The sequence below is a fragment of the Excalfactoria chinensis genome, chromosome 11, assembly GCF_039878825.1.
Source record: "Excalfactoria chinensis isolate bCotChi1 chromosome 11, bCotChi1.hap2, whole genome shotgun sequence".
Lineage (NCBI taxonomy): Eukaryota > Metazoa > Chordata > Aves > Galliformes > Phasianidae > Excalfactoria > Excalfactoria chinensis.
This window is the reverse complement of record NC_092835.1, coordinates 1872045-1895241: the sequence shown is the minus strand read 5'-3', so window position 1 is coordinate 1895241 and position 23197 is coordinate 1872045. Positions and strand designations below refer to the sequence as shown.

The following is a 23197-nucleotide window of genomic DNA, read 5'->3' as shown; positions in this document are numbered from 1 at the left end:
ACCAGCTTCCACCTAACGGGTCTTGAAAGTTTGTGCAAGCACCGGAGCCCCTTTGAACTCAGCTGTGCACAGATGGGGCTGCTGGAACACAATGGTGTGTTTACCAGAGTGGGCTCACGCTCAGGAAAAGGAACCTGAAGCAAAGCCATGGGCTGCAGCCTCCTCTGAATCCCATGGGATGCTGTTCTATAACATCCACAGTGCTGGGACTCCGAAGACTCACAATTAAGCTGCATAAAGAGCAGTAAGGGTTGGGGCTCAGCTTAGTGCAACAGCCACTGCACAGTAACTCTCACAGAGACACAGCTGCAGAGCCATGGCCACTTACAGCTTTCACCCCTTGGAGAAGCAGCTTTAGTCACATTTCCTCTGATATGAAATTTGGTCTTATCTCCTTATTTATCACCTCCATAATCTGTAGTGTAAAAAGCCTTTTCTACCAGCCCTGCCACCAAGATCTAGCAGTGGGAAACGAGCAGCCTCCGTGAATCAGGGATATCAGAAATCAGTCTTTGAGAGGGCTGAGATGTGAGCTGGTCCAATACAAAAGTTGTGTGAATTTGTGCTGGTGCTTGGTTGGGTTTCTCCCTATACCTCTATTGCTGTGGAAACGAGGTCACCACACATGTGACGTCAGTGCCAGAGGCAGCAGGTTAGTAGCACAACAGAAAGATCCTTAGCAGCAAGTAGAAAATAATCAACCTTCTTAAAATAGCAAGCGAGCGAGTTAAGGTTGTAATTAAGATCAGTTAATAAAAAAATAAATCTCAGTGTGACATCTCCTCTGTAAAACCAGTGTGAAAGGGTCACCAAGAGGACATCGTTTATTGATGGTCTTCATCACTGATGAAACTCATTAAGAGATTATGCCCAAACCAAACGATCCCCAGACGTTTGGGAGACTTGGACCCATTTCTGAGCTCTCTGTGGATTGGTCTTATGATGCAAGTTAAATCTGATGTAAATCAGTACTCGACTTGATTCTGCTGGTTTATATCATTAGCACTGAGAGTCCCTAAGTTCAATCCAGGCCCTGCAGGAAACCAGCCCTTAGACCACTGCAGCCAAAACCTGCCAAGACCAAAGGGGAGGGGGAGAGACTCCATAAAACAGGCCCATAAGGAGCGAGTTCCCATTGCTACCCTGCAAAAACATCTCAGCCTTCAGCTGGAAGAGGACTCCTCGTGCAGAGGAAAACCGAGTTCAGGATTTATATAGCTCGTGACCTTATCTATGCAAAAGTCTCCCCATGGGCTCTGAGATGCTCCAATTCATTGCACGTAGGTCCCTGAACAGCCATGCACTGGCCAGAACTTTGGGTACTTCTGCACTGCAGACATACCCCAACCAGCTGCAGTTCTCCATAGGTTAACTCAGCTCAAGCAGAGCTGTGCATTGACGCAATGTGAAGCATAGCAGGGCTGGGCTGGGTATCTCTGCACTGTATTGCCATGGAATAAGCAGTGTGACCACACAGGTTTCAGCACGATGATTGTCTCACCTATCCCTGCCTTAAAGCAAAGATGCACGCCTGGCAAAGCAATAGCAAGGAGCTGCACATAGACACGTGTGGGACACAGCTGTGGTCGCTGCCACACACGCTGGGACAGAAGCTGCCCACCTGCTATAACATAAATGCTTCTTTTTTTTTGCTGAAGAGCTTCTTAAAAGGACAAAGCATGAGCTAGTAGTACCATTGTTGTCCTTAATGCCTCTTCTCCAAAACGACTCTATGCTAAGAGGAGAATCCAGTAGGTAGCAATTGCTCTTGGAGGATGCCAGCTTCCAAACAGCTTAATTTACAAAAGTACGGCAGAGGAATAAGAGGATCACCGACCATTTTCTGAAGCACAAGCACAAAAAAAGACTGCCACAGAGACAAGTGCAGCTTACTGGTGAGGAAAAGATGCATTTGATTTCCAATTGACTATCACATGGAATGCAGAGGCAATATGAGCCACTTGTTCAAGAAGCCTCCAGTCCTTGAGCAAAACAGCAGACTAGGGTTAAATCAGGCCCAGCCATTGGGGTGTGTGCCCCTTTCTACCCCCCAGACCCAGTTGGTTCTACCTGCCATGTAGAACCCAGGGAACAAACCAGGAGAATCCCACCCATATTTCATCTTCATAGTTGGCTTAGGGGCATGTATTGATCAACCCTGCAGGCAAGGGCAGGGCAAAGAGGGGCTCACCCCACGCTGGATGATACCTACACAAAAACAAGGTGCGAGCAGGCTAAGGAACTGACCACCTGCAGTTCCCTGGGCTAACTGGGAGCAACTAGGCCTGCTCCATCCCAGCGTGATCACACAGGGCTCAGGGTGGGCATTTTTGAGAAGGGCATCCCAGCAAACTGGCTCAACAGCAGGAGATGGTTTGGAGCTGAGAGCGACAGCCGCACAACAGCTGGGGACCAGACAGCCAAGTCAGATGAGGCTTCCTCGCTCTCATTTCTCTGACACTAGTTCTGCTCTGCCTTGTCTCACCTCTATCCATCACCACCAGGGGCACTCACTGGACAGAACGCAAAGCACCAGTAGCACAGATATATGCGTGAGCTTGCACGTGCGTGAGAGCCAGCACCAGCCCAAGCCCTCAAACAACCCTTCCTCCTCACCCACTCCCCGACCAGGTAGGGCAGGTGGGTCAGGCTCATCTCTCAACTTAGTAAGCCCACACAGAACTGAGGTACGGCCCTCAGTATCACACACACACACGCACAGAGGCTGACTGGATGCACAAGAAGTCGCCGGCAGGAATTCCTCTTCCTGGCCCACGTTCGTACCAAGAACTTCTCAGGCGGCAGCAGGAGGGCTGGAGGAGGCAAGGCAGAGCAGGCGGCACCGTGTCAGACACGAAGCAGTTCTGACAGGGTGCTCCAGTGCTTAGGTTTTATTGATGAGGGATCAGAAGTGTTTTTCTCCTTGTGTCGTCTTGAAACAATATTGTGCGTTTCCTCAAGCCGAACGTCTCTGCTTTTCCTGCTTACGATTCTTGCGGAACCACTTCCATCAGTTTCTGGCACACGGCTGTTGCGTGGACTGCGGGAGAAAAAGCAAAGTACGGGTCAAAGGGATTGCTTACAGAGAGCCCAACATATTGATCTTGGTCTCAGCTCACAATTCTTTGCTTCAGAAGAAGCAGGGCACACCCCTTAGCCAACCCACTGCAGTTCTGAGCAGGATTAGTCCAAGTACTGTTTAAAGCTTGAAGCAAACAAACCACGGGCTGCTCTCCACTCCTGCTTAGAACTCAAGCATGTAACAGGAGGAGCTTTGATCCTGCAGATGGATGCTGCACTGCCCTGGAACCACTCGGCACCAGCTTCTACTTGCATGGTGACACGGTAACTGCATTAGAATGCCAAAGCTGTAAGCAGTCCAAACAGAGTCAGGCACAATAGCAGGAAGGGGCACAGGCCAAAGCATCTTCTTCCAATTTGGAAAACCTTAGCTGTACGTGCACACACCTTCTTTAGACCTCTTTATTTTCCCAGCATTCGTTACGGTGGCTGCTATCCAAGCACACCTTTCTTCTGCTTCCCTGTTTGGATGCCACAAAACAGCCTTTCCAAGGAAAACCAGCAGCAGTTCTACATGCACGCAAGCGGAGTCAAACTCAGATTAGTTGGAGGTGGTTGAATTATTCACAATGTATATTTGTAGACACGTGCTTAAAGTTCACATTTCTAGCAGGGCATTCGCAGGATTATCACTGTGTGTTCCCAGAGATTTTCTCTCTTATCCTTAAAAGCCGTTGGTGGGGGGGAAAGTAATTAATGCAGTAATTTACCACCTGGGCACAGCAATAATGGCTCTTCCAGGAACTGAGCCTAATACTCAGAATAATAAAAAAGTGAGGGGAAAAAAAGTGTTAAAATAAAAAAGGATTACGAGTGCTGAGCGCTGTTAAACATCTTTTTCTTCATCATAAAAAGCACCCAGCTGAGGCTGGGCAGTTCTACATGTCTGCTTTTCTGGGTCAGCCTGCAGCACGAGGGCTGGGAGGCAGATGGGAGACCTCCGAGCTTGGGTAACGTGGACTGACTTCCTTGATGCAGTTGTTCAGACAGAGGTTGCGTGTGCCAAGCACAGCATTCCCAGCCCTTCCAAATACACTCCATTGGAAAACCTTACCCAAAGACGCCTTAAAAATAAGCCTCATAAGAGAAAACATCCAGGGGATGGAGGGTTTTCTCCACCCCTTGCTCTGCTGTCACATTTGGATGTCAAAGGGAACTTGGACTGGAATAGAAATGTTAGCGCTGGCTGACCAATGAAGTGGGACTAATTCTCATCTGACAGCAGTCAAATTTAGGCCAACTGTGCTCAGACTGCTGAACTGTTATTACTTTTCCCTCCCAACACCGCTACAGAGGTATTCTCTGCTGGCAAAGGCTTGACCTGTGCTTTTACAAGGGGCAGGATGCAGCAACGTGCTCACTGAGTTACGTTCCACCACAGATATTTGGCCCAAATTTTGCAACTATCACAAGCCAAGGTGCACTTTAGGTGCTTGTTAGATAAGGTAATCGTCAAGCTAAAACTTGCTGGTGTTAAAAGCATTGATCAGAGCCAAGGCATTGGGAACCCTCCCTGCACAAACAAGAGCCAGCGCTGCTAGCTGCAGCATGCTCACTGGAGGCGCTGCTATTCCAAGGCTGCACCCTTGCTCTGCCCTGGCAATACTTACAGATGCCCTGGAGAATCCATTTGGGCTTGTTTTGCCACCAGACCCCAAACATGTAAAAAGGAATCCCGCTGAAGATGATGGCAAAGCCGATCCCGCACTCTTTTGGTGTCATCCAGAAGGAAACAGCAATGAGAAACAAGCAAGCCAGGATGAAGAAAATGGGCAGGCAGATGTTCACCTAAGCGAGGACCAAAGGAAGGGTAAGAACTTATATCAGGGGAAGAAGGAAAAACATTCCGGAATGATTCCTTATAAAAAAACATCTGAACCGACAGCATCAAATGCAGCAACAGACACAGCACAAGCCATGGAAAGAGTTACTCTGGGAAGGCACCAATACAGGTCTGAGAGTTTGTTTCTCTCTGGCCCCCCGTTGCCTGGCAGAGACCTGAGTGTGCTCTGGGGGATGAGTGAGAAGCATGCCCATAAGGAAGGCAGGCATGCTTGTGGCTGACATGGTCTTGGCCTCCTCCCAGCTGGGATGCAGAGCTGCCAAGCTGGCCAAGGACAAATAGAACAAAGTTCTCATCTCTGCAGGCATGGGTTTGTCTGCTTTATTAAATCATTTAAAGTGAATCCCACGATGCTACGGAGCATTTCACTGAGAGTCACAGCCTGGGGAGCATGTTAGTCACTGAGAGCTCTGTGCTGGGCCACCCCACAGCTCTGCCACCCAGAGCATCCTTCATGCCCATGCTCTCATGATCACAACAGCTCTTCACCTCCTGGGTGGTGAGTGCACCCATTTGCTTTTGGCAGGTTCTGATGCATCTGGGACATCACTGATAACTACACAGCTCATGCTTCCACAGCTCTTCTCCTGATGGCAATACATTTCCCATTTCACTCCCTTTTCCATATAGGAAGAGGAGCTGGAGCCTCTGACTGGTTTGAAAGAGCTATTTCAAATGAAGAAGCCCAGCACTGGGAGAACCTGAAACAGTTCCTGCACTGCTCATACCTTGATAGGCCTTTCCAGCTCTGGCTTCTTGTAACGCAGCCACATCATGCCTATGATGGCCAGGGCTACACACAGCCAGTTGAAGAAGCTGAAGAAGTTGATGACTGAGAAAATGTCATTGGAAAAGGCGTAGAGCAGGGTCATGACACACTGCATCCAAAAAAATATAAAGCCATTAGCAAAGGGAAAGGTAGGAAAAACTGCATGTATTAAAGCAACGAACATGGGAGTTGTGTGCCAAGAAGAGAATCAGGTTGACTGTTTTTTTTACTTTTTAAACTATTTTTGAATGGTGCTTGGAACGATTACTAAACAAAAATGGAATATCAGATATGATGAGAAGAAGAACCTGTCCCCTCTCACAGCAGCAAGCAGAGATGGCTGTACTTGGAGTCCTTCTCCAATCGGGATCCCATCCCCAAACCCTTGTCCCAACACCAGGCTGACACTCCCCATCACACACCCCAGGGCTTACCGTAAAGACGAGGGATGGCACAGGAGTGAGAAGCCTGGGGTGAATCATGGAGAGAATTGAAGGTAGGTGTCCTTCTCGGGATCCAACGAAGAACAGCCTGAGGGACACAGAGAATTTATGACCACTGCAACCTTCAGCCCTGGGCTGGGCTTTGTCTTCTGCTTAGGGATAGCCCAAAAAGATGTATTTACATCCTCCTTTCCGGAGCAAACAGTTAAGTGACTTTCCTAAGATAACCTTGGGGAGATGCATCAGACCTGAACCTCCTCAGCCCGTGTCCTCCCCATCCTTTCTCCTCATTCTGAAGGGAGTTCTCAGCCTTGAAGTTGCGTAAGTTTCTGGTTTTCATTACACCCACTTTCTCAGGCAATGCCAATGAGCTCCAAGCCTGTGTTTGTTTATGTCCTAATTAACTTCAACAGGACTTTGCTTGAGGAACGGAAGACTAGGATGACTGCAGGCTCTCTTTTTAAAATGGATATGGTTTTAAGGCCTTGTTTTTGTTTCTATCATTCCCCACATGGCCTCCAGACCCTTCAGACTTTGTGTCTATCCACAGCTGCTCCAGGGAGGACAACTGTTCCAAACCCAGAGGCATTGAGCACTGCTTGTAAACAAAGCCCACAAAACTCAACAAGAAACGTACCGAGAAGAGGTGAAGAGGGATCCATTAACAGATCCAAAGCACGATAAGCCCACAAAGACAGGTATGATCCAGGACATGACACCAAGGTGGTAATTCCCGAAGTCCTAAATGGAGTCAATGAGAACGGTACATCACACCCAAATGTCCAAGAGAACTCATGGTTGCCTACAAAGCTTTAACATTTGCAGTAATCTGAACAATTAACTCTTTCCCTGAGAACAGCTTTTATTGCATTTTATGTATGTATTTTATGCATGTATTTTAATGCATATTTACTGGAACAGTTACCCAAAAGCTCACAGCCAAATGGAAGTAGATTCAGCCCTTCAGATATTGCTAACTGCAGGCATGGAGCTGAGTGAGGACATTGAAACATGGCCCTGTACAAACACAGCGACCTGGAGTCGTAGCTTTGAATTACAGACTCACACTGCAGCCCTGTGCCATCACAGCCATGTTGATTTTAGCAGACATGCAAAGGAACAAAACAAGAGTAACTCAACGCAGGCTGCTATTTCATAGAGTCATAGGATCATAGGATGGCCTGGGTTGAAAAGGACCATTAATGATCATCTAGTTTCAACCCCCCTGCCACACTGTGTGCTTGCAGGCTGGAGCTCTGCGCTGACCCAAAGGATGGAGCTGTCACCTGATGGCCCACGCTGACCATCCTGGGCCAGAAGATTCCCCCTAAAGCATCAGACAATCTCGGTCACACTCTGTTTTGCAAGGTCATGCCACACCACTCGTTTCTGAAGCAATCAGATTTCTGACCTCCGTGGCATTTTAATTAATGGAGGTATTCTTTTTCCTCTCTTAATTGTAACAAGGAAGATACAGAGAGAGAACAGTTCAGTCCAGTATTGTCTGAATGACCTTTTCCCATAAATATCACGTTCCGGTAACTGATGATAAGTCATGGGGCCAGCAGCAGCAACCTGGGCTATTTCTGAACAAAGAGCAGTGCTAACTGACCCCCCCCCTCCCCCATCTGTGATTAATCCCCCTGGTATCATGCCGTTCTTCCCTGCTCTGTCACAGTTGCTCTTTATTTCCCATCAAACGACAGCTTATTTCATCTATTTATTTTTTAATAAGCGGCCACGATCAACAAGGGACAAAGTAGGAGATGTATGCAGAGATTGTAAGTTCAATTTAACCAGCCCTGTAAGCCAGATGAGTCACATTAGAAATGCACCTACCACAGCCACGGCTTCGGACGTCAGCATCTGCTCCGTGGACAGGGTTGTGAAGTAAGCCAAGTTTGTCAGCACATAAACCAAAGTGACTACAGGTAGTGAGATGATGATAGCCAGAGGCAGGTTTCTAGGAAGAAAACATCAATTGTTACGCAGCTCTAACTCAGAAGACAGCTGCTGACAGGGAGTGCTGAAGGCTCACGCTGCAGCCCTCCTGCACTCACTTAAGAGCTGGCAGGAGCCGTTCTGCTCCTCCATGGCTCTCCAGTTTCTCAGTCGCACTGCTTTCCTCCAGGAGAGCAGCAAATGGGAACAGCCCAGAGCTGACAGAGTGAAGGATGATGGCAGAAAGGATTTTTATTACAGAGGGAGACTCTGGCCATCTGGGCAAGCAGTAATCCACGGTCACCGCCAAGGCAATCAAGTAAAGATAAAACCTCAAGTCTATTGGTAGCTGGTAGCATTAGCACAGTCATCTCTGGGCAAAGGAGATGCATCTGTGCTGGTGGCTCTCTTGTGGGGGATGGAAAGAGCAGGGGTTGAGTTGGCCGTTTTTAAGCTCTAATTCTGTGAAGCTGGTTGAACTCAGAGAAAACGAGTTCAGCCACAGGTTGAGTGGAGCTGCAAAGACGAGGCTGCGTTGGTACAAATGTGCCTTTCCCAGCAGTCTAACCTCATTTGTGAGCAGAAACTGAAAAAGGAAACCCTGCTTGAGTCCCCAGCTAATTGGTCCAAAGTCACAGATGGTGAGACTCAAATGCCATGGCCGCATCCAGAAGGCAAGAAAATAACTGCAGAGTGCAAAAACTTCCTTTAACTGTGTTTGTCAAGAAAAGAGCACACCAGCCTTAGCTCCCAGCAGGCACTAATCTCCACTGGGGCCAGCCAGGAGCAGACTCCAATCCCATAAGCCTGTGCTGATGGGAGAACTGCACCTTCCCTACAGGCAGAATGGATGAATCAATCAGTGATGCTCTGCTTTGGTGCAGCCCATCCTCACCTCTGCAGCTCCCTTGGCACTGCCCCGAGTGGCACAAGCAGTGCAGAAAGCAGCCTGTTGCTCGACAGAGCAGGAAGAGCACGTGACAAATGCATGCCTGCACGTTGCTGTGGGAGTTTACACAATAAAGCAATAAAGGTGTAAGTGCCTCTTCCTCGCCTGTAATTCAGAGAGGTGCCATGCCAAGGAAATAGGACTCTCCAACAAGGCAGATAATATCAGCAGCACAAGAATCCAGTGTAAGCAACAGCCCTTCTTAGACAGAGATTATTATTCCCCCTCCTTTAATCCAAGGCAGAGCGATGCCATTAGCCTGTATCCCTAGAAAGAGACTTAGGCTGATGAACAACCCATAATAACACACGCAGGACAGCCATAAAGAAGTTTCCCTGTCAGGGAAGTCACTCACCTGTAGGGATTTATCATCTCTTCCGTAACAAAATTCAAGTAATTCCTGTAACATGAAAAGGACAGCGATGAACTCGCGTTAGTAAATAAAGCCCTTCACCCCTACCTGTCTGCAAGGGAGTTTTAGGTGAGATAAGCACCGAATCTTGCTGTAAAACCATCAGTGGGTGATGCCTAGCTGCAAACCTGCAGAAATGCAAGCTCTGGGTGCTGTAATTTGCACACCACGCTGCCAGCTTCCCTGCAAGAGGAGAGAAGAGCTGGCTGCAGGCTCAGGGCTGGTGGCAGGGTCACCCTCCGGGCAGTGTGATGGCTTACACTGCAATATGAGCAGCTCCTTGGGCTGCTAAGTGCCTAAAGGGGCTGACAGCGATGTCCTCCAGGAGTTTGGTGCTGCCACAGATGGACTCGGCACTCTCCCTGCTTTGCCATATGCCTAAACTCATCTGTAAGCATACAGTCTCTGCTATGTGAATCCATGCTTCAGTAACATAGCTGGAAATGGTACATAGAGAACAACTACTAACATCACTTGGGAAACCCAGAGCAGCTATCTGCCTCACTGCCCTGCTAACAGCAAAGAGTGGGGACAGTCGTGGATGATGCTCCTCCTGCAAACACAGCCTAGGGAAGAGTGGAACAAACCGCAGTGTTTAACACTCGAAGAAAGAAGGGGGCTGCATCTTACCATCCTCCATAGGCAAAAAGACCACTGTACAAGGCCAGCACAATGTTCCCCACGCCTACTTTTGTGTTTTCAAAGGAGTGCTCAGGAGTCAGGCTCGTCACATCACCTACAGAGGAAAACAAGAGGTCAGGATTGATGCCAGACACCTGATGATCACACCGACGCACTCTGGTGCTGTGTTGGAGAGCACCTGCACCCACTCAGATTGCGCTGACTCCTCCGGTTTTACAGTGCTTGATTCAGTTGGGGGTAATGCACCAAATAATCGGGCCCAGATCTGCCCTGTTGAGCAGCAAGCCATTAGCGAGCAGTCAGACTTTCTCACACAACAACGTGCTATCGCCAAGGTAATCTTCCAGCTATCTCCTCGTGAAGAAAACACTCTGGGGGCCTTCCTGCTGGAAGATGCTAAGCAAACAGATATGGTCGCTTTGTTCTCTCAACTGAAAGCTGCTTTCTTTCGATAAAAACCCCAGGATTTCCTCCATTTCCACCTGATAAAGCAGAGGGTTGTGGCGATGGCTTTGATTGTGGGAAGTTAGCTTTTTTAGGGCTTGAATAGCAGAAGATAGCTCCTTTAGGGCTTGAGGGTCCAAAGTTCCTGTTATGGAGCTGGCTTTTGAAACAAGAAGCCATTAATAGAGGACTTGATTGTATACTTGGTCACAACTCCCCTCCGTGCAGCCAGGGGTTTATTTATTTGGCTTCACAACGCTTTGCAATTGTTTTGTTCCCAGCCTTTTGATGTGGAGGCTCCATGCTTGCCCCGCTGATGATGTCACGCTCCCTTTGGTGCCTCAGTGAGGAAGGAAGGGAAGCAAGCAAGGCTCAGCACCACACCTGCATGTAGCCTGCAGCTACAAAAGCCAGGTTGCATACAGGGAGCCCCATCAGCCCCATGTGATTCCTCTTAGGGCACAGATCTTTGCTAATCGTCCAAGTGACTGCATCACATGGCAGTCAGCAGCGCCTGCAGCTTAACCCTTCTGCTCTTAGCACAGGGTGCCCAGCCCTGCAGCTGGGGAGACAACAGGGTATGAACAACACGAGGTGCTTTTAACAGCTGGCAGCGCTTTCTTCCCACCTCACATTGGGAAGTTTCACCTTCCTGTGCCACCAACAGCTCAGTTTGTGGAGGCAGATAACAAGTCTGACTTCAGGGAGCTTTAAACACACAGCACTACGTTCCCAGCAGTGGGACAGGGCCAAGGCTCTGGTCTGCTGAGGGTGTTTCTTTCTGTGGGGTTTTGCTCCCTCTTTTGCTGCACATCCGTAGTTGGGAGCAGCAGTATGAAACCAAGTACAAAAGCAGGGCAGTGGGCAGAGAAAAAGAGGAAACCGGGAGATCAGGCAGTGCTGTGACCTGTGTAACATCAGCCAACGAGCTGATGGAGGCTGCAAAGCAGGACCCAGCTGCCTGTTCCTGAATGAAACGAGGAACTGAAACAGGAGAGCTGTGTGGAAATGCAGACTGATGCAATGCTGCAAAGTTTAAACTTAATTCCTGGCTTACGGGTTCAGTCACGTCAGCTTAATGTAGCATGAATGCCCTGGCCTGGCTCTGAACAATGGAGCTGAGGTGGGTGTGCACGGTATCACATTCTGCTCCATCCATCCCACAGCCTCAGCTCACCTTCGTTTATTTTCAGCACCTCCTGAATAATTATCAGTCTAATTCTATCCAGGTCTTTTGTTATGGGAATAAGCTCCTCTTGTCGTTAATAGGGATTTCAATTAGTTGCTGGCATCACCTGCCAATGGTGCAGGAGAGCTCTGTGAGCATTTCAAACAGCCCTTGGGATGTCTGCTCTCACATTCACTCTTCTGTCACACCTGCAGGTTTCACTCTGTGTCTCCCCAGCCTTCGTGCAGAGTCATCAGGGAAGGGCTGAGCTGGCACAGCTGCCCAGGGGGGGAGAAGAGCACAGCTGAATGCAGCATCACAAAGAAGCAGCCACTTGGGAATGGCAGGTTTTTCTCCTGGGCTTCTGAACAAGCCCGCTCTGAAGATGACATCTCATCTCATGTCCTTTCAAAGCTCCATCCTGCCCTGCCAAAGACAGTAACTGACTTGTGCCTCATGGCAATGTGGTCACAGATGTAGCCAGCACCACATCTTGGGGCAAAAAACAAACCAACCAACCCACAGACTGCCAGAAAGGGATGCCAGCTGTCTTTCTATGTGGGCTAAGCTTTAAAAGACAGCAGGTGAGCTCCAACTGCACCCACCTGGAGCTGACTTTGCTAACGGCCACCCCAACACCAATTAGTCAGAGGTTCAAGAGGTTGTTGTGCTAATGCTTAGAAGTGAAATCAAACAAAGATGCCGTGCCTGCTGCAGAAGACCCGGAGGCTGAGAAAAGTCCCAAGAAGAGCCTTCATGTTGTTTGGTTCACCCCCATGGTGGCCATGGCTGGAGGCTGGGGATACTGGGCTGGGTGGTGCAGCTCGGTTCCCTCTTACCCCTTCCTCTAACACAGACACTTGTCCTGCTGTTCAAAACAGAGGGATGAACTTCTGCTCCAGACAGAAGCTACATCTTGCTCTTTCCAGCCCAAACATGCACCACTCAACCCTCTGGGCAGACTTGGGATCAAATCAACAGGTACAAATTTGCAGGTGAGATTGCCAAGCGTGGCAACTGCTGTGCAAAGGCTTTGTGAGCAAACCCATCCCAGCCCACGGCAGGCTGCAGGCAGGGGTGTGCTCTGCTCACCCCCTCAGCTCCTGCATCCATCCCATCCCACTGACAGCCACTGGGAGCAGGCAATGCCCTGCCCGTGCCTGGCACCCTGGTGCTCTGAAACCTGGTTTGAACTGGCTGTTCAACCGCACTCTGCTCTACAATTAACCAAATTAAGGTAACAAGCTCTGACAGAAACCCCATTTGCTGATCTTGCCAGCTGCCAAGACTCTGGTAATTGCACCAGTGAGCGATGGGTCACCTGGGGCCTTTCAGCAGGAGGGCCCTATTTCGGTCCATGTGCTGCATGTTCAGACCCTTCCACTGAGAATGTTCATTGGCACCCTAGTCTTGTCCGCTCCAGTTTTAATAGCGCAGTGATCTTCTATTGCAGAAAGTCGTTAACCATAATTATTTTTAACTTGCCTAAACAGTGAGGAGAGGGAACACAGCCATCTAGAGAACTCAGCAAGGGCAGCTTGGGGGAGGGGGGGGGGAGAAGGGTATTGCCCTGTCTCCCTTGTGGGGAGAACTGAGCCAAAGAGGCACGTGCTGCATACACACAAAAAAATATATATCCACTTGAGACATTTCCTGAGCAAAGTGAGTGAGAGTGCAGCTGACAGGCCAAAAAACAAGGCAGCAAAGGAGCATTCTAAGGCCAGGAGCAGCCCCACAGCTGTGTCCAGCTCCCAGCACGTGCCCACTCGTGCTTCCCTTATAGCGGTCACCGACCTTCACGCTGCTGCTCTCCCTGTGCTGCTATTAAACTTGGGTCCCATGGTGGCTGAGCTCATGGGTGTCTGCTTACAGACTGAAAGACACCGCTGCAAATCTAGCACTAGCAGAGAGCATCCAAGGAAGAGCCGGAGCTTGTAGGTTATGCTCCCAGTTCTCACTGCTGGCTGTGGACAAGTTATGACACTCCTTATTTCAATTGCTCCCTTCTGCTTTATGGAAAATGCCTCTCCTCCCAGAGCAGGGAAGCTTCGTAAATGCCATTCACAAAGAGCTGTTATTTCTCCTTTGGGTCTGCGCTGCCAGATCCGTGCCCCCACAACACACTATGAGGTCTATTGAGGCATTCAGAGCACCCAGAGACTGCAAAGGAGTTAGCTGGTTGCTGGAGCTGTGTTCCAGCTGCACAGCTCCTCTCCAATGCTCCGTTGGAGCACTGGGCCGGATGAGACTCTGTTACCTTTTCCACCTCCTCTCCATCCTGCTGATATCATCAGAAATGCCCCTGCCTCCCTCCCCCTGTGCAAACACCTCCTGATTTTCCCAATCTCCGTGTCTGCCAGCTTCACATCTGCTGATGAAAAATAAATAAGCAAACCCAAAAGCAGCATCGGGGTCAGTCAGGTGTGGGTACAGAGCATTCCGTGCCTTGTCCAGGAGCCAGGAAGCAGAGGCAGTGCAGAGTGGCTGGACAAATGGGGTCACTTTGATCCTCGGTACAATAGGAAAGGTATTTCCTAAGTGCCCCTTGTCCACCCCTATCAGAGCAGACGAACAGCAAGGTGCTAACCCCAGACAAAGCACCCAGGGGGTTTCCAGTCACTTCCCATAAGCTCAGCTTTATTTTGCTTACCTGCACAAAGGGTTCAGTCCACAACCATAGAAACCTGTGATTGGGAATGACACAGGAAAATGTGCCACCTGACCAGAGAGGGCAAAGAGAGGCTACCTACAGCCAACCAACTTCAAGAGCACTTAGGGTGAACCTGTCTCTCAGACCCCCAGCATCAGACATCCAGGCCTTTAATTTCAAAGTCATTAAATGTGGGAAGGAGCAGTGTAAAACCTAATGCACATACAGAGCTGTGGACTGCATCAATACACATCAGGCGTGAATGATTGCTTCTGATGCAACCAAAGAGACCCAGACAGAGATGCAGAGAAGCAAACAGTAAATGCCAAAGCATTAGCTGCTCTCTAGTTAAATACATCTGCATTGCTGGGATAGCTGCATTCGGACAACTGAGAAGCCTTTCCTGTCAGCTGCCTCACAACCCACCCAGTTAGCTTGGAGAAGAGAAGGCTCCAGGGAGACCCCATTGTGACCTTCCAGTACTTGAAGGGAGCGTTTAAACATGAGGGTCTGTTTATGAGGGTGGGCAGTGATAGGACAATGGGGAATGGTTTTAAACTGGGACAGGGGAGGTTTAGGTTGGATCTGAGGAGGAAGTTTTCCACCCAGAGGGTGGTGACGCACTGGAACAGGTTGCCCAAGGAGGCTGTGGATGCCCCATCCCTGCAGGCATTCAAGGCCAGGCTGGATGTGGCTCTGGGCAGCCTGGGCTGCTGGTTGGTGACCCTGCACATGGCAGGGGGTTGGAACTGGATGAGCACTGTGGGCCTTCTCAATCCAGGCCATTCTATGATTCCTTCCATCCTTGAATCTGTACTTCCCAAGCATTTCTGGGGCAGAGCAGGCACGAAGAAGTTGGCTGAGCAGAAACGAAGCACCAAATCAGAACAGCCAGGCTGCACAACAGCAACCTGCCGTGCCCACCCAGCCTCAGCGCCTGCATTCACCTTTTGGCTGCGGATGAAATCAAAGATTAGAGAGTGAGAGGCCCGTGAAACATAATTGTGTTGTAACAACCCTCCAGCTAACGTTAAGATGCCTGATTAATCCCTGCCATGTGCTTGATGTGATTTAGAGGTGCAGAATCCTGGCAGCCTTCCCAGCCCATTCACTCGTGCTCTCCTTCAGTGCAGCCTTCCATTCCTCGTGCCCTCCGTTAACAAGAGGCTGAGTAAAAGAAGCACAAAGGCTTTCCTTCAAAGCTTGCCCTTCGTAAAACGTTTTTCTGAGTAATGAAATGTGAATTTCTGACTGCCAATGTAACAACAAACAGCACGGGCAGCTGCAGGGCACACTTCTTGCAACCTTTTGTATAAGAGCCTCAGCCCCAACTTGCATAGGTACAATTAAAAGCTGGAGGAATGTTTACTATCCATAGGCTTTGTCTCATCACCATCAAAGAGGATCTACAGTGCAAGTTAGTCACGATATAACTGAGTGAACGCCCATCTGGCTTGGCGTTGTCCTCCAAGCTCATTTCAAGCACCCACAGCTCCAGCACCAGAAGGTTCCCATGTCCCAGGTTGGCTCCTGGTCCTAAGGGATGGGGCAGAAAATGGGGAAGCATCTCTTTGTAAAACCCCATCCTCAGTATCCTTCAGATGGGCTCTTGGTTTTACCCCGTGAACACAAGAGGTGATGGGAACTGGTCAAAGGGAAACCTGGAGCAGCCCTGCCCTCTGTGCCCAGAGCTGCTCTCCCTCCTCTGCTGTTTGCTGAGTTCAGCTCAGCTCAGCTGCTGTGGATTTAGCTTTAAGGGGCTTGAATTAGGTACTCAGCTGCTGTTACCATTGGCAGCAGAGAAGAAAATCCCAGAGGAAAGGAATCATATAATGGCTGGGGTTGGGGGGGAATCTCAAGGATCATAAAGCTCCAACCCCCATGTTGCATGCATGCCAACAACCTCCATATCTAACACTACACCAGGCTGCCCATGGCCCCAGTAAGCTTTCCCTCCCTCAGGTCTTAAAAAGTTTAGAGAAAGAACTAGCAAAATAATCTGGCTGGGTCTTAATTTCTGTGCTTTCAGAAGCACTCTCACATTGCCACCTCTCAATCCCTGTCTGCAAAGGGCAATGCTGATGTGGGGAGTGCCAACGCCGGCTGACACAAACAAGATTCCCAGCCTAGTCAAAATTCTGCACGGGAAATGTCTGGAGCTGGACGTGCCCATTTTGTCCTTAGCTCACCCTGTGCTGGTTCAGCAGATGCAGCTCCGCTTCCAACAAGCACAGCAAAGGGAAGCAGGCAGCATCACGCTGACTGCTGCCATCATAGCAGGCAACAGCGCAGGCAAGAGATCTGAGATCAGGCATGAAGATGGAAAAGGGACAAGAAAAAGGTTGAATATCCCTTCCGAGATGTGATTTGAGACTTCTGACACTGAGATCTCTGCTGGATTTCCTCACATGTAAGAAGCAGGAGTGCTGGTTTCTAGGTACACACTTGTTGATTGCTTTGCTCCTTCCAGCTGAGTCCTACTGCCTGCTCACCCAACAAACAACACGGCCAGAAAGCCATGGAGATGGCAGGACAGGAGGCAACCTGAGAGCTGATAAAAAGAAGAACAACAACACCTTGTTCTTAGTAAGAGGAAAGTAAAAAGCAAATGCTGATCTTGCACATGTAAGTTGTTCATATTGTTTAAGTGCACAGTGGTACAGCTGGGCGAGCAAAGATAAGGTTTTGCACACTAAGTCCAGGACACTGAGCTTACAAAGCAGCACAACATCAGTCATACAAAGGCTTTTAAAAGTGTAACTTGTATGTTAGTGCAATAAGCACAACCCAAGGGGATGGGTTATACTGAGCCAACTGTCCAGCAGTTGAAAGGCTGCGTTAAGTAGGAAACCAATTTCTCCCTTCCTTTTGAAGTTGGCATGAAAGAAGATATAAAACAGCTGTCTGCAGAAAGATCACAAGGAAACCCTGTGTTCCATGCGGTAATATTGCCACACACTTCTTATTTGTCTTGAGACTTTACTGCTTTTTGGGAAATAATGAACATGTTCAATGGAAGGATAACAAGAAAAGCCCAAAAGCTGAAGGCGGGAGGTCAGTACAGAGAAGGACATAATTCTATGAAGCCTCAGAAGTTTCCACATTTGAGCAAGAAACTGTGGGATTGCTCCTCTTCTGTTTATGGATACTGTAAACACAAAACAGCATCGGGAAAGTAAGCACTGAACTAATCAACTACGCTCCAACGCTACTCTGGAGTGTCATGGGAACACACAGCCCTCCCATGGCTGAGATCTCAGCACCAGATCAAACAGCACAGAACTCATTTGGGGCTCAGTGTGCATTTCACCCAACAGCAGGCAGCGGTGTGGGACTGAGCTGGCTGTGCTGGGAGCCTTCTTTGTGCAAGGAGCATCCAGGCTGGGATAAGGGAGCAATAGAAGCAGGGTTTGGATCATCGACCTACCCAAGAGATTAAACAGCCTTTTAGAGGCAAGTTCTCCATTTCAAAGTGTCAGCACTTTCAAAGCCTGGCCCTCTAGTATTTCTGCTGGAGAAGATCCAGCAGCTCTGCATTGTAGTAGCAGTGTGCAGCACAGCCTCACCTAGCAGACACAAGGGCTTCAAGGTACCAGTTTGTCTCCCTGCTTTGAGGCAGTTCTGCCTTATTAAACCACTCCTGAGGGATGTCTGTTCATCTACCCTTACAGATCTCCGCTCAAACAGCTCCATAACCACTCCAGACATCCTACTTGAGCTCTGCAGTGCAGCTGAAAGTGTTTTCCTAAAGCCTGATCTAAAACTTCCCTTATCTCACAGAGGGCATTCATTTTTCCTTCATCCTGAAGACGACAGAAAGCAGCACAGCGCTTCCCCATTTTCAGCATGCTGTAGATGGTGGTAAGAAGAAAAGAAGGCTCTCAGTGCATGCTTGATACAGAAGTGCTGAGTCATCTGTGTGACCTCATAGACTCCTATCAAAGAACAGCTTAGGTTGGAGGGGATCATCTCGTTTCATAGTTGCCAGCCTCTTGATGAGGCTGCCCAGCATCCCAACCCACCTGGCCTTGAATGCCACCAAAGATGGGGCACCCACCACCTCTCTAGGCAACCAGTTCCAGCACCCTCTGAATAAAACATTTCTTCTTACCATCTAACCTAAATCTCCCATCTGTTAGTTTAAAGCCATTCCCACTCATCCCAGCACCATCAGTGTATAAAATCAGTCCTCCTCTTGCTTGTAAGCTCCCCAGGTACTGGAAGGCTGCACTGAGGTCTCCCCAGAGCCTTCTCTTCTCTGAGCTGAACAAGCCCACCTCCCTCTGCCTTCCTTCACAGGAGAGGTGCTTCAAGCCCTGATGATCACTGGAGATAAGCTGAGAAAGCAGCAGAAACTAAAAGGAAGGGTGTATTCTGAATGATTTACCAGAGAGCTTGCAACTTCCATTAGAAAGTCAATAAAATCCATGCTAGACTATGGGCAGGAACCCAAGCAGTATGCTGTTAAAATAGGAACTCAGACAAGCAGCAGTGTGCCCCTGCATACCAATCCAGGCTCTCTAAGGAATGCCTCATTCCATCCCCAGACTGCCACTCTGATCCAGTCTCACTTTGCCCACACAGCTCATAATACCTTGAGACCTTACCAAAAACTCACAGCTGTAACAGGTTACATACCACTTCCAGCCCAAAGACACACGCAGAGGGAAATGCTTCCTATGTACTTCAGCTGAGAGCGGCCTTTCTGAGACAGCACAGAAGGTGCAAGCCACGTGCTCAGCTCTGCCCCTGATCCTGTCTGGCTGTGCACTGTGCCAGGTCAGCTAAGGGCACGAGAAAGCAGCATCCAGGACAGCATTGCAGGAGAGAGCTGCACAAAAGGCTCCATTCATAGGTCAGAGGCACTGCTGGGAGCCAGAAGACAGTATAACATAATACAAGGAGAGGAGAAAAACTGGAGATGACAAGTTCTTGGGAGATAAAGAGCTGCTGGGACAGGTGGGTATGGGGTGTTATACACAAGACCAAAATCTCTTCTTGGTTACAGATAGGAGCCTGCAGAATCAACATGTATTTACACCCACAGAACCAGGGCAGGGAAGGGCTCAGCCTCAATAGAAGGAGCAAATACATGGAGTGGAGGGTGGGGAGGGGGGCAGGGGATTCTGAGCATGCGAATTAAGATTATTATCTGCAAACAAACAAACAAACTGGTAAAGACTTTTACTTGTAAAACATGAAAGAACCAACAAAGGCTCATTTTTTACTTCTAAGAGAGAAAAACATTTGGCAAAGCAGGGGAGATAAAAAGAGGAGGGAGGTGTATTTTGTGATAAGCCTCCAACAATGTTCCTGTTGAGTGCAGGCATTGAGCTGGAAGAAAATAAACCCTCTGATAAAGCAAGAAATTCTGCAAAGACAGCACTGGCTCCCATAGCTGAAACAAGAATTAAAATACCAACATGCATATCCTCCTCACAGATGGGGGGGTTGGGGTTCTATACGACCACTTTGACCAAGCAGGGCTGTGCTGGTCACTGAGAAAACTCCTTTTGCTTTTTCATAGCACGGCTTGGCTTGGAAGGGACCTCAAGGATCATGAAGCTCCAACCCACCCAGCACACACAGGGCCATCAACCTCCATATGTAATACCAGCCCAGGCTGCCCAGGGCCCCATCCAACCTGGCCTTGAACACCTCCAGGGATGGATGGGGTATCCATCAGGGCAGCCTGTTGCTTTTATAAAGTAAAACTAATTAAAGAATAAAGAAAACAGCCAGTAAAGCACATCTGTATTCATTAGCTGATCAAAGGGGTTTGGAACCAAACGTTCCTGCAGGTTTGAGGGGGTTTGATACGTGCACGAGGCAAATAAGCAAGAAGGAAAAAGAAAAAAAGAAACAAAAAGAAAGCAAATTTTTGGCTTCTTTTCTTATCTTCTCACTTCTACCTACTTGGCTTTTTGGAGCCTCAACTCCGCATCGCATTCAAAAGGAAAAGGAGACATACTCACCTTTGGCAATCTGAACGAAGCCAAGAATGATGATCAAAGCCAGCGCCAGCAGCTTGGCTGCAGCAAAGGCATCCTGAACACGGGTAGCAGCTTTCACACTGTAGCAGTTCACTGCTGTGAGGAGCACTGCAAGAAACAGACGGGAGAGACACGTCAAGTATTCAGCAAAGAGCTGACAACAAATCAGGACGGATCGGTGTTTGCTTTTTTTTGCTACAACCCAAACAAACTCGAGGAGTCTATATCAATTGATGCACTCCACCAAGCTCACAACTGCATTAGTTTTGGGGTTCTCAGGGCTCTTCTGCAGTCTTTCTCAACTTCATGCCACGTTTTAGGTACCAAACATCACATTTTGAGCTCCATCACCCAAGACCTAAAACAGCAACTTGTCAGAAGCAACACTGCTCTTCGTGTTCTTCCATTCTGTGCTGGGTTTCTACAGCAGAGCGAATGGAGCACACGCTCCTAGGGATGAGGAATTGTCCTTCTGCATCGGAAAGAACATTTCTGAGGGCATATAAATAAAAGCGGTGACTGAAGCCAAGGGCATCGAAGCACCCTGCTGCAATCCCTGTCGAGACAATTGATGTTGTAGTTGCGTGGAGACATCATAGAGATGTCTGGGCAGCTTCCAGAACTGATGTATTGTTTCCAGTTTAACAATAGCACCTAAGAGGCCATCAGGGCCACTTTGTGCTGCATAAACATGAAAGAAAAGAAGGCAGACCTGACACGTTCAGCAAGCCACGAAACAAACAAAGCCTGCAGGTCAGCAGGGCAAATGGGAAAAGGACCCAGAGCCAATGGAGCTCTTCTCCTGTGCTCGACCCCCACACACCCCATGGTCGCACTGACTGTCACAGCCATTACCAGAGCATGTCACAGAGACAGGCAAATGTCACACGGGGAATGCTGCTGCTCCACGTGCTAGATGCCTCCCCTCACTCCCTGCACACCGTGTCAGCACAGCGCCCATGGCAGGCTCCTGCAGCCAGCAGGACAGACGTCATCCTGCCTTCTTTAGCCACGGGCTTCTCCCCCTGGGCTCTGAGCCTTTCCCACTCAGGTTGCAGCTTGTATTTTTAACCCCCAGGAGCCAGGCAAGCTTTTCTAAAGCTGGTACAGGACGGAGCAAGCCCAGAAGTGCTGCTCCATTACGGGACGTGCTCAAATACAGCCTGGCCACCACGTTCCTTCATGTGCCTGTCACACGTTGCCCTTTCGTTCTGGCCTCTGCCCTCGTGGCAAGGCTCTTCTCACCCCCGCAGCACATTTTCACAGCAGCCCAGAGCCAAAGGGCCACTTTCCAAAGCACTCAGGCTCAGGTCACCTTCCCCTGGTCACAGGCTACACTCGTGTTTCAAAACCCAGAGCATTTGATGGAGATATTTCAGCCTTTGTCAGAGATGTGAGGCTGCCCATCAGCACAGCGCTTTACCTGCAGTACAGGAGACTGCTGGGACAGACAACTGCCAGGCAGCCTAAGATGCATGTGTGCTACAGAGGAGAGTGAGTCTGATAGGACAGAAGGGAGAAATACAGCAGCTGGGTGGCTCTATCACTGCCCAGTGAGAGTGCACCGTGCCCTGAGATCCCCAACACACACATAGCATCATAGCGAAAACAACACCGCACCCCTGCCCTGAAGCAAGATGATCCCTAAGTTACAGCTATGCCCAACTCGATGCGGGCACCAGCCCAACTTGAGGCAGTAGGATGGAGCAGCAGTGCCTTTGCTCTCAGGCTCATGGCACACAGGATCATTTTCTTGCTGGTCAGCTCACTGCTGTAGCCTCACCACTCTGCTTCCAGGGAGGGCACGAGTGGAATTTGCACACCGAATTGCAAACTGAGAAATGAAACGATGGGAGGAGGAATGAGCAACAAGCACTGACATTTAAAAGGGTCTTATTGGCTTACAGCCACCCTCCATCCTTACCCTGGAATGACCATGTCGGTAAGAGCTCAGGGAAGCACAGGGAGCCCAAAGCAGGGCTAGAAATAGCTTTGCTGGAACTGATGAGTGTGCTCAGACGCACCCAGAGCTGGCTGCAGGGCCCAGTCCCCAAGGACTCCAGTTTCTGTATCTGACAGCAATGATGAGGCTCTTACAGCTCCCGCTCCAATGAGTGTGACAGAGTGACAAGACTTCCTGGTGACTCAGAGCACACGCAGGCAAGAAGGGAAGCAAGTTGCATCATTCATTCACAAGGGTCTAAAAGCCCACTGCAGCCCAGCACCGTGGTGACAGACATCAGCATAAGCGGATTTAAGAGCTGCATACTGCTCAGCTAAGGGCTGCAGGAAAAGCTGGTCAGGGAACCTTGGGCAGGGAAGGACACAGCCAGTCCCAGAGCAGCACCCTGCATATCCCAGAACACTGCAGCTGCTTTCAGGCTCGTTGGCTTTTACTCTGCTCCTTGCAAATCTTCACCAAGAAAAGCAAAGGAGCCAACACAAACTAAAAGGAATGAGGATTTTCAGATACTCTCCTTTTGGAATCACACATTTCAGCCCATTTGGCACTTAAAGGAGCGTGGTTGTTTGGAGGGTGGTGCTTTGGAACTGACCCAATTGCAGTAAGGCTGCAGGTGACAGAACAGTGCATTCTGGCTGCCCCGCACACAGCAGAAAGCAAGTGATGAGGAAAGCAGAGCTCACACCAGGCACATTCCCCCAGATATAGCCCGCTATCACACAATGCCTTCACCACATGTTGCTCAGGAGATATAGGCCACATTGCAAAGACACCACACCCCCAAGGCCCAGCAGCACTGAGCAGTGGAGACTGAGCCACATCTGCCTTCAACATCTGCTGAGAGGAACGCCATCCAGATAAATGGTGAGGTAAAAGGACTAAAATAGACAGCAAGGTCA

At 49.3% G+C, this 23197-nt stretch overlaps 1 protein-coding gene across 1 annotated transcript in view; it reads right to left on the bottom strand.

Moving 5' to 3' along the window:
• Window positions 1–1100: 1100 nt before the first annotated feature.
• Window positions 1101–23197, bottom strand: part of SLC7A5 (solute carrier family 7 member 5) — a 30631-nt gene continuing 8534 nt past the window's right edge. Inside the window, exons 2-10 of the mRNA XM_072346743.1 lie at window positions 20318–20443; window positions 10069–10174; window positions 9382–9426; window positions 7976–8099; window positions 6774–6877; window positions 6128–6224; window positions 5653–5802; window positions 4692–4869; window positions 1101–3040 (exon numbers count right to left, since the gene is read on the bottom strand). Of these exons, the coding sequence (XP_072202844.1) occupies window positions 2985–3040; window positions 4692–4869; window positions 5653–5802; window positions 6128–6224; window positions 6774–6877; window positions 7976–8099; window positions 9382–9426; window positions 10069–10174; window positions 20318–20443 (986 nt within the window). The 3' untranslated portion in view covers window positions 1101–2984. The remainder of the gene's footprint in view (window positions 3041–4691; window positions 4870–5652; window positions 5803–6127; window positions 6225–6773; window positions 6878–7975; window positions 8100–9381; window positions 9427–10068; window positions 10175–20317; window positions 20444–23197) is intronic.